This window comes from Mus caroli, chromosome X, assembly GCF_900094665.2.
Source record: "Mus caroli chromosome X, CAROLI_EIJ_v1.1, whole genome shotgun sequence".
In the NCBI taxonomy this organism is placed as follows: Eukaryota; Metazoa; Chordata; class Mammalia; order Rodentia; family Muridae; genus Mus; species Mus caroli.
This window is the reverse complement of record NC_034589.1, coordinates 131,801,892-131,812,416: the sequence shown is the minus strand read 5'-3', so window position 1 is coordinate 131,812,416 and position 10,525 is coordinate 131,801,892. Positions and strand designations below refer to the sequence as shown.

At 40.2% G+C, this 10,525-nt stretch overlaps 1 protein-coding gene across 2 annotated transcripts in view; it reads left to right on the top strand.

Moving 5' to 3' along the window:
• The first annotated feature begins 4,768 nt into the window (after positions 1-4,768).
• Positions 4,769-10,525, top strand: part of Chrdl1 (chordin like 1) — a 105,370-nt gene continuing 99,613 nt past the window's right edge. The window contains exons 1-2 of one of the 2 annotated variants that reach the window (XM_021153494.1): positions 4,769-5,217; positions 8,868-9,021. In XM_021153494.1, coding sequence (XP_021009153.1) covers positions 8,943-9,021 — 79 coding nt within the window. In that variant the 5' untranslated portion in view covers positions 4,769-5,217; positions 8,868-8,942. The remainder of the gene's footprint in view (positions 5,218-8,867; positions 9,022-10,525) is intronic. The other variant, XM_029472938.1, reaches the window with a different exon arrangement.

Genomic DNA, 10,525 nt, shown 5'->3' with positions numbered 1-10,525 from the left:
AGGGTTTCTCTGTATAGCCCTGGCTGTCCTGGAACTCACTCTGTAGACCAGGCTGGCCTCGAACTCAGAAATCCACCTGCCTCTGCCTCCCAAGGCAGACGTATTTTCTATTTTTCACATAAGCATACATTCTGAAGCTCATAGTATAGAGGACTTAATAATTGCACTTATAAATACTAGCAATATACACATGGAAATTGAGCTTAGAGCACAATCATATTTATAATTCTTCAAAGAAAATATACGTGTATATATACATATATATATATTACTATAGCAAAATACATATAAGAGATTTATGTTGATATGTGCAAGGCAGTGATGTATAAGATAAAAGAAGACCAGCATAATTCCTTACTACATTCTAAACCTTATCCTTTTACCCATAGGTAAGTGTAGCTACCAAACCTCATAAAAGAAGTCTTCCTTTACAGCAAATGAAAACCATTACAAAACCTTAGAACTGGACACAATCAACAGATTGTGAGGAGCCTAGCCCTAATGGATACATCTACATTAGGAGCTCCTGCTTAGGGCCTCTCGGAAGAGAGGATCAAAGACTGCAAGAGCCAGAATACCAGGAAGTCTGCTGTGAGGCTTCCTCTCTTAGAAATGGCCAAATGAACAAGACCATAATGGTGGCAATAGCAATCAATGGTCTTGATAACATAGAGAAAAATTTTATTGAAACTTACCTCTAGAAAAAAGAACTATAGACAACTAACAACTTCCATGAGAAGCAGAATTAGCCTCCACAGAGATAACCTTGAACGCATGCACAAACAACAAAAATGATCTCAGCACATTGTTTTTATGAATACTTGTGCATGCACGTTCATATGTATGTCTCTTTCAAAACTAAAGACCAAAACCAACTTGAAAGTGAAACATGGGAGAAGTTTAAGTGGGAGTAAGTGCAAAGAACTAGAGGGAGAAAAGGGAGGAGAAACATATTTTAAAATAGAAGACATAAATAAATGAGAGGCATATAGTATTCATGACTTAGAACACAAAGCTAAAGTCTTTCCCAAATGGGTCATTAGATCTTATGGAATTCCTATGCAAATCCCAGTAAGTATTTTTGCAAACATACATAGTTTTATTCTGAAGTTTATATTGAAATACATTTCACTTTGGTTAGCTAAAACAACATTGAAGAATAAAGTGAAATAAGCTACTTTCTTCTTATTAAACCATCGAGTCCATATACAATAATCAAGGCTGATAGAAAGATAGACACAGAAATCAATAGTATACACAGAAATCAGAAGTAGTCCCATGCAGTGTTTGCAATCAAGGTTTGGCCAAGTGTAAAGGCATTCAAGGGAGGAAAGGTAGTTTTATCCACAAAAGACAGCAAAGGAGTTAAACACCCACAGGCTAAAAAAGTAAACCTCAACTTCTTACTTCATATATGAATGAATCCATTTGCTGTAGATAATAAACTTAAATAGAAAACTTGAAACTGTTAACAATTTCAGAAAAAAAATGTAGGAGAAAATGTGTGAGTTATAGAACTAGACAAATGTTTCAGCCACACCTAAAAAACGTGATCCGTACAAGTAAATTTTGACAAAAATCAAAACTTTGGGAGTTCAATAGATTGCTCAGTGGTTAAAGCTCTTGCCCAACAGTGCTCAACAAGCATGAGGATCAGAGTTGAGATCCGTAGAATCCAAATAAATGCTGCATTGTTGTGGCAGCTTCCTGTAAGTACAGGTGGAGACAGGAGCTCCAGCCACAAGCTAGCCAGCTAGACTAGTTGTGGGTGAGAGCTCCAGGTTCGATCAAGAGACCTTCTCTTGAATACTGAGATAGTGATTAAAGAAGAATCCTGACATCAACCTCAGTCCGCCATACATATATACACTCAAATGAACCAACATCCATCTGAACACACATACAAATACACATGCAAAGCACTTATGCAAATCTCTATAAGAAACCTTTTTTTTTTTTTAATCTGCAGAAGCCCATGAAAAGAGAATAAAAGATAAGCCACAGACTAGGAAAAATATTCACAGTGATCTACACATGTCAAATAAACACATGAAAAGACAATAGATATCATTAGACATTAGAGCCAGCTTGCACAACACATAAGTATGATTCTAGATGATTCTAGTGCTTTGGAAATTAAATCAAGAAGACCATAAGTTTGAGATCAGAATGAGCTACAAACAAGTTCAATCTAAAAGTGGAAAAAGATGAAAATATCATTAGATATTAAGAGAATACAATTAAAACAGTTAAATATAAGTAAGTGAGGGTTCTCTCCTTTTATTCTTCAATATTGTTTTAGCTAACTAAAGTTCCGCGTATTTCAATATAAACTTCGGAATCAATCATCTATGTTTATAAAAAAAATACTTACTACAAGCTAAAACCAAAATGAGATACATCTACTAGAGTAAATAAATAAAATTAATAGCAATAGTAAGTGCTGGTAGAAATGCAATAAGCAGGATATCACATACACGGTAATGGACATATTTTAAAAAGAATAGTTGCTCTAAAAAGAACTATACAATTCTTATAAAATTATATTATATATGCATTTGTCAGACAAACAAGAGTTTCACTCTTAGGCATTTATCTTAGAACAATGTAGGATTGTTTATGCAAAAATTGTAGACAAATATTTGTAGCAACTTTTCTTGTAGTAGCCCAAATTTAGAATCAGTCCTTCAATAAGATATGTGACCTTATCACAAAATATTGTGCAACAATAAAAGAAGCAAGCGATTGATAGGTGGAATAACTTGAACTTGCTTCTTGAAAACCATCTTGGGGGAAATCTACTTTTGCTAAATAGAGAACAAAAGGCACACATGTAGATAGTCATCAGCTTATTTTGGAAAAGAACCGGTAGGAAGGCTGCCTTTTTTTTTTCACCTAAAGCAGAGTTGCAGTTTAAGAATCAAGACCAGAGCGAAAACAAGAACCACAACATTTATACTAATAAAGAATCCCCCAGGGAATTACAGCAGCCACATTTACTGTTGCCAACAAAATGTATAAATGATCTTGAGTGGATTCAATAGAACTAATTAAGTAGAACCAATTGACAATGATAACTTGCTTTAAGCCACTAAGTGTGGGGATGTTTTATCATGCAGTAATCTAGATACTATTCCAACCAGCAGGGCTGAGTGGTTTTAGCCAGCTAGATGAGGTCTTTCAACCTCAGTAACTCTATTTCAAAAGCTAGGATCCATGATTGTCTCTGTTTCTTAAAACCCATTCCCTGAATACTTCTGTAAGCATGCTGGAAGGGCTGGTGAGAGTTGGAGCACACACACAAAGGGAATTGAACAAGCCATACTAGCTCTTGAAGAAACTCTGGTTAGTGATGCAAAATATCAGCACATTAAATGGCACAGAAACAGTTAGAAGGCAACACAGCTCCAAGTTCAAACTAATTTACTACAGCACAAATTGAATGCACGTGGCAACGTAGGGCTACTTGGGCAGCAGAATGGAGCTAGACACTTTAAGCCCCGAAGGCAACATCTCAGAAAGGGCGTCTGTCTCTCTCTTGTTAACAATGAAATAAACATCTCCAGCCATGCAAGGCCTGGCTGAATGATACTAATACTTAAGTAGGTAGAAAAAGGATTCCTTCAAAGGACAATTACTGTTTCAGTTTTCATTTGTGCCTTGCTCCCAAGGTGTGGGTTTTTGTTTGCTGCCTTGCTTGCTTCTCACTAACCACAATTTCCCTGAGCATCAATTGCATTTCCATCTGTGGACTAGAGATAATACGGTGTAACGAGTTAAGACTCGGGATATATGACTTAGAATCTCAAATATGTCATTTACTATCGGTGTGACCTTGCATACATCCACCGCTCATGTCGGTTTCCACTTCTGTGGAAGAAGTTGATTTGACTGGCACAGAAGGTCCCCAGCATCTCATCAGGAAGGCTACTGATAGTTTATTTAATTTGTAAGGAAATTGTCAGGATTTTAAATACTAATATATTGATGTGGTACTAATATTGATGTATGCACTCTGTAAGCTACAAAGTGGGACACAGATGTTTAGAATATGAGTATTATCCATTTCATGTACAAAACACCCTTCAGCTCTCCTCCAAATTTGGGAGCTTAAACTCTGAATGGGGATTGTCTGTCAAGAAGTTGCTTTTGTGAGTTTTTTGAGGATTCTGAAGAATCTGATACATCAGGAGACACCAGGAGTAATGAAGTACTCCTTACTCTTCCTTGTTTGACTTTTGAAGGTCAAGCCCCTAGTCCAAAATAGAGTCTGAAGGACTGATGAAACAATGGTGGTGACATCGGGCCACCTCAAATTTTCCTCAAAATATTTAGCAGTTAGTAGGGACCTCTCCCCACAGGGTTTGGGAGAGCAATCTCTTTGTGGCAGAGACTAGTTACCCCCAGTCTCTCTCCCTTTTCCTCATCAAGTTCAGAAAAACACCAAGCCTTTGTCACTTGTGGTGACAATATGAGAAATGCCCTGAAATACTAAGCTGTGTTAGGATGTAATTTGTGAGGTCAGTTCAACTTGCACACAGAGCACAGGCTCCGGAGCATACCAGGTGCAGAAGGGAAGGGTCCCCTGGCCCACAGGAGTGAAGGAGAGGTGCATCCTTACAGAGGCGTCATGGATAGTGAAGAGTTAGGGTCTCCAGGACACTAGGTGGGGAGCTCTTCAGAGCATCCACTGCAGAGGCAGAGGATGGGTTGCAGAAGATGTGCGGTCCCTTTAAGACCCCAAAGCTCTACTAGCCAAAGGAGGGGTGTGTGGTGGGGGCGCTGCGTGATGGGAAAGTGCCGGCTGAGCCGCACACTTTCTCCCCGTTTTGTAACTTTCGGGTCTGGGATGTATCAATAAAGCCCGGTGCTGGGACCAAGAAGGGGTGCGTGTTTGCAGCGGCTGGGCTGCTTGCTGGAGAACTTCCCGCCAGCGCCGGGCAGCCGGGCCAAGTGGGGAGCGGACAGGCGGGCGGGCAGGTGGCCCCGGGCCGCCGCGCCCGCGCCTTGGCTCTGCCCCCTGGAGCCAAGCGAGCCTCTGCTCCCTCGTGGTGCGAGGGCGGTGATGTTTTTCCTCCCACCCACTTTTGAGTCCCCCCTCCCCCTTCGCGCGCACTCAAGTTCTCGCCACAACCTGCGAGCCCCAGACCTCGGAGGAGCGCCCCAGGGAGCTCAGAGCTTGTGCAAGCGTGGCAGGAGGAGGAGGCCAGTGCCCAGGTCAGTAACCAGTGCCTTAAGCCTTTCCCCTCACCTCTGCCTTGCTTTCCTATCTTTTCACAGGTGGGGTGCATTCTGTTCCCTGGAACTGCCCCTGGACGTTCCCACAGGGTGCTTTGAACTTTGGGACCTGCCATCCCAACCAGTTCTATAGTCCTGCTGATAGAATGAAGGTAGAACCACAGGTACCCCAAGAAACAGACTGGGGCTGGGGATTTGAACCCACAACGTGCTGCTTTCTGTTTAGCCAGCCTTTCTACTTGTTCTGGTACTTCTTAGTCTTCCAGAAGCAGTGCAGGCATCCCCACCCCCCCCACGCTACCTATGGGTTTTGTGCTTTGCTTTTCTACTATAGATGTGCAGGAAAGAGCTAGTTTTGCTCCTTTAGTGAAGTACTGTGGACTGATTCACAAGTTAAGGGTGGGTGGAGGAGAGGCTCCTGTCTCTTTTGGGCATTCTCCCCATTCCNCCCCCCCCCCTTTTTTTTTCTTCCCAAGGCCAGACCTCTGGGATCACAGTTTGACATACTAGGCTCAAGAAACAAATGGGATTGTTAGGTTTCAGGGCCTGAAAAAACTACCTTCCTTGCCCACTACTAACTCAACTCATTTCCTTTTCCCTCCTGTGGTTGAGGTATAATTGTATGGAGTCAAACAGAATGCTAGATTGGAAGGTGTTTTATAAGCCAAAAGCAAGGCATTCTCTTTGTCAGTCATAAGCACTGATGAATGCTCTGCCCCTGACAAGAGGTACCTTGCACTCAAACTCATCTTTCTTTGGTAACCCACCAGGAGTTAAGGGAACTTTTGTTGTTGGGTGGTAGCCTGGTGAGAGGCTTTCAGCTGATGGACAAGGACTGGGGTCTCCAGTGTCTTTCTTATTGTTTGTCAGAAAGAAAATTGCTACCCAAGGGGCTATCCCACAGATGTCTGAAATTACAAGGTCAGTCAAGCTTCCCCCTGAGCCTTGAAGAGCGGCTGTCAGGTGTAAAGTGGTGTCTGTCAAATGGATAACTGTTGCCTTTTCTTTAGAGATGTCACTGGTTCTGTTCTGCTCAGGAGATCTGCTTTGAGAGTATGTGCCCTGATGAGGTTGCAGTTATAGCTGAGCAAGGAGCAGTTGGCCTCTTTGCTTGATGCAAATGAGCAATGTGAACCGTGGTTTCCTAAAGACACCTGAATTGATGACTTTCCCTCGATATCTAACACATGGCTCCATCTCTTAGAAAGCCTAAACTCTCTCCCATCCCATCTTCACCCCTAGGGTTATTTGCAGGGGTTTGTTTTCTTTGTTCCATTCTTCTTGGGCCCTGGATCCTTTGTCCTTACCCCAACAGGTCAGTGGTTACATTTCTCAGTAACCTGTAAGAGCCAGTGGAAGTTCAGCAGCAGCCCAGCAGTCTGTGAAGCAGAGAGTTAACGCAGAAATAACTCCAGTTAACTGGGTCAAAGTATAATTTGAAAAATTAGGGACACTTTGGCTCTTTGCAGGAATAAGAGTTGGATGTTTCCTGAGCGATGCTTCTGTTTATTGCTACAGCCCCAACAAATGTCTTGAACAACCTCCTGCCCCAAAATAGAAAGGTAAAGGAATAAAGAGAAATAGAATAATGAAGAGCCCTGGGGAGCGAATCCTTTTCGGTTCATATTTCTGCACAGAACACAAAGGCAAGACTTCAAGATCTTGTAAATAATACGTGAATATTTATAAAACGATTCATTTTCTGATGTTCTCCATCACCTCCTGGGAGGCCACACAGATGACAGGAATGCCAAAAGAGATTAATTGCTCTCTAGTCACCAACTTTTCTGTTTGCTCATAACATTAGTTGGGACCCAAGAAAAGCAAAAATTCTAAGGGCCATTTTCTTGCCAGCTTGAGTTATGAAGCAATGCTACTGTTCACCAAATCGCCCAACCATTGTACAAGAAAAACAACCCCGTTGATTCTTGCATGGGGAGACTCAATAGCCATGGTTTTAGAAGCACCCCTTGAGATCCATATATGATTATGATAAATTAGATTTCAAAAGTTAAAATCTTTGTCTTTCAGAGACTTAGAGGAAAAAGCTTATTAAAGTAGGCTCAGGAAGAACTCCATGGGGTGGATGGCTGTGGTAAACTGTTAATAAAAATGCTTTGCTTCGAAGGGATCTCAACATACAGTGAGGTTCAGAATGACTGAAAGGAGTTGGAAGCCCACAAAACAGACAAAAGCATCAGAATTCAGGCATCAGCAAGGCTAGGAACATGTCCTAGGAGAATGTAAACCTTCCATAATGTACAGAGAGAGCTGAGAAAGATAGCAGATGTGTGCTACAAATCAGGCCAGTAGCACAAATAATTCTCTATGATCAGCATAGATTTATAATCTGAAAAAAAAAAAAGGATTTTGTTTGTTGTTGGTGGTGGGTTTTTGTTGTTGTTGTTTGTTTTGGTGTTTTAGACAAAGTATCCCAGTGTGGGCCTTGAACTTACAGTGATTCTTGTGCATCTGCCTGTTGGGATGACAAGCTATGCTGAAACAATTGATTTTTTTTTTTTAACAATCATGGCAGTTTCATAGCCTTTAAAGTAAAAGCTGTGACATCCACTAATGAGCCCAAAACGATTCAATTCTCAGAGAGAGAGAGACAGAGACAGAGACATAGAGAGAATCTGTTTCTTCAAATAAATAGTTCATCAATATTTACATTGGATTTCCTGAAAACACCCGTGTGTATGTTACTGTTTATGATTAACCTCTGATTGAATGCAATGCTTCTAGAATATTTAAATATTTTCCAATCACCTGCTGGAAGAAATTTATGAACTCTAAATTCCATGGAAAATAGTCATGACTAGATGCAAGCAAATTGTCTGGGTTTTATGGCTTCAGAGGCTCAAGATTTCAAGCTTGCCCACCAATTCCTATTTTTAAAGAATTGTGGTTTCTTTAACAGCCTCTTGCACGGTAGGGCAAATTGAATCACTGTTGAAATTTGCTTATTTTCTCTTAAAATTACCCATTTTACATTTCTTTTCACAATGGGCTTCATGGGAAGAAATATGTCTGAACTATTCTTAGCAATAAAACTTCTCAGAATTGCATCCATTACCAGATTCTACCTACAGTTTGCAGCCTAACTACCCAATGTGAAGATTCATTTAGGTCTCAAAAGAAGACACAAAAGAACCACTGATTGAGGAAGGATCTTCGAATGATTAATGAAAAAAATTAGTCTAAATCGAAGGCTACTAAGTTTGTCTTTCAGACATCTTTGTGGTAAAATCCTTGCTACTTGTATATCTTTTGCCAGAATAGGCTTTTTTTAAAAAATAAAAATAAACTCCTAATTTCTGATTCTCTACTCCCATACACCAAAAGCAAAATGTCCAAAAATTTTTAATTTTTTCTGTCTTGTTTTCCTATGACTTGCTTGTTAGGATTTGGTCTCAGTGTTGGACAGAAATATGTACTCAACTCACGAGAATTTCCTCCCATAATCTTTACAAGACAGGCGAGGGAAGTTCTTTTTCTTCTGCAAACAATGCTTTCGCTCCCCTGCACTCTCCAGTATTTTGTAGCCAGTTAGAAACCTAAGTATCATTGATGCTCATCGGTCCCTAGGGATCTGTTTTAATTACTTCTTTCTTATTCCTTCTCAACAGCTTTAGTCCACTGTTCCTCTCCTTGGAGCCTCTGAATTGCATTTTGCAGTAGCTCAAAGGAGAAGAAAGTAGAAGATGGATGGCATGAAATACATCATTTCCTTGTTTTTCATCTTTGTTTTCCTAGAAGGAAGCAAAACAGAACAAGTAAAACGTAAGTGTCTTCCATTTTTAACATAATCTCAAATTCATCACATCTTTAAAATTGTGGTTATAGTCTGTAGGGATTATGATTAGCCCAAATGTGGCCATGCTCATGTTCTATGAGAAGAAAAATAAATGTTACTGATTTATGTGTGTGTCGATAAAAAATGAGAGCTTTGAATCAAGCCAACTAAACTTGAGGCTGTTTTTCTGATTATTATATAGTTTTCATCTGAAAGAGCACATGACACATTTTCCCTTTCCTCTTCTCAACTGTACAAATATCATTCCATTTTACGTAACTCTAGAAATATCTGACAGATGAGCTGGATTTTTTCCCATTTTCAGACTCTTCGGTGAAGGTTTTAGTTTATGAAAAAGCATAAAGCAAAGAAAGCAAAGAAAGAAGGCAGGGCTCTGCATATCCCTATTATTGAAAATCAATGAAGGAACTGGATTCAGAGCCAGGGATGAAACTTAAGTTTCAAGAACTGTTAGGAAATTAGATGTCATTTATTGAAAGGAATGGCCACACAAACCCAGGTGATAGTTCTAGAAAATCGGTGATCTGTCTGGGCTAACACAGAGAAAATAAGGGTGGCACGAGTGTTTGGGGGGATGAAATTTAATTTGTCACCCCTTGTTGCCAGTGATATATCTGTTCTTATTACAATCTCTCTGCTACACTTGCACAGCATAGACCTCAACTTCTTTTGGCCACTTACAGCCAAATTTAAGGTCAATACTTGCTCTATATTTAAGGAGAAAACTAAGCTCTGATTCTTTTTTAGGGCTCAAAAAGAAAAAAAAAAGAGCACAAAGTGGAGTTGGTCCAATAGGGGGTATATTCTGTGCTCCACTGAACGTATTCACAAGAAAGAGCTGTAAACTATTCTTGATAGGAGCTGTTAGCAGCCTCTGAATCTCATCACTTGAACATTTATCTCTTCTATCCGTAGAATTAAATATGGGTGGCAGAAGACACTTGATATGGAGGGCAGAGCCAAGCCCATTCTATCATTAAGAGTGTGTCTGTTCCACAATGATTTTTTTCATAGCAAGCGACCTTCTTCCTGGGAGGAAAAGTGCATTTGATAAGGAGCATCTGTGATCTGTAGTGACAGCTAGTATAAGTGAGGCATAAATGGAAGAGAAGTGGGGGACAGTCTCTGAAAGGAAATTTGAGCTTCTCCCTGTCTTTCTCACATTACCCACTTTTCCTCCCATCCACAGCATAGCCCATATCAGAACACTCTCCATTTATTTAAGTGCATGTGATAGAAATGTTGTCTGCCCATTCTTAACTCCGTTAACAATTGGCAGACATCAAAAATTCCTGGTCACTTAGAGAGACATTTCCCTTATAGCCTGGGTTACTGATGGCCTCATAGGGAATATTGTAACTCTCGATAGACTATTTCTTCTTGGAGGTCTTCCATCCTTACCAAGAATTGAAGAATATTATCCATAAAACTTACAGCTTTGTTGACAAATCAAAGAAAGATGATTGATGA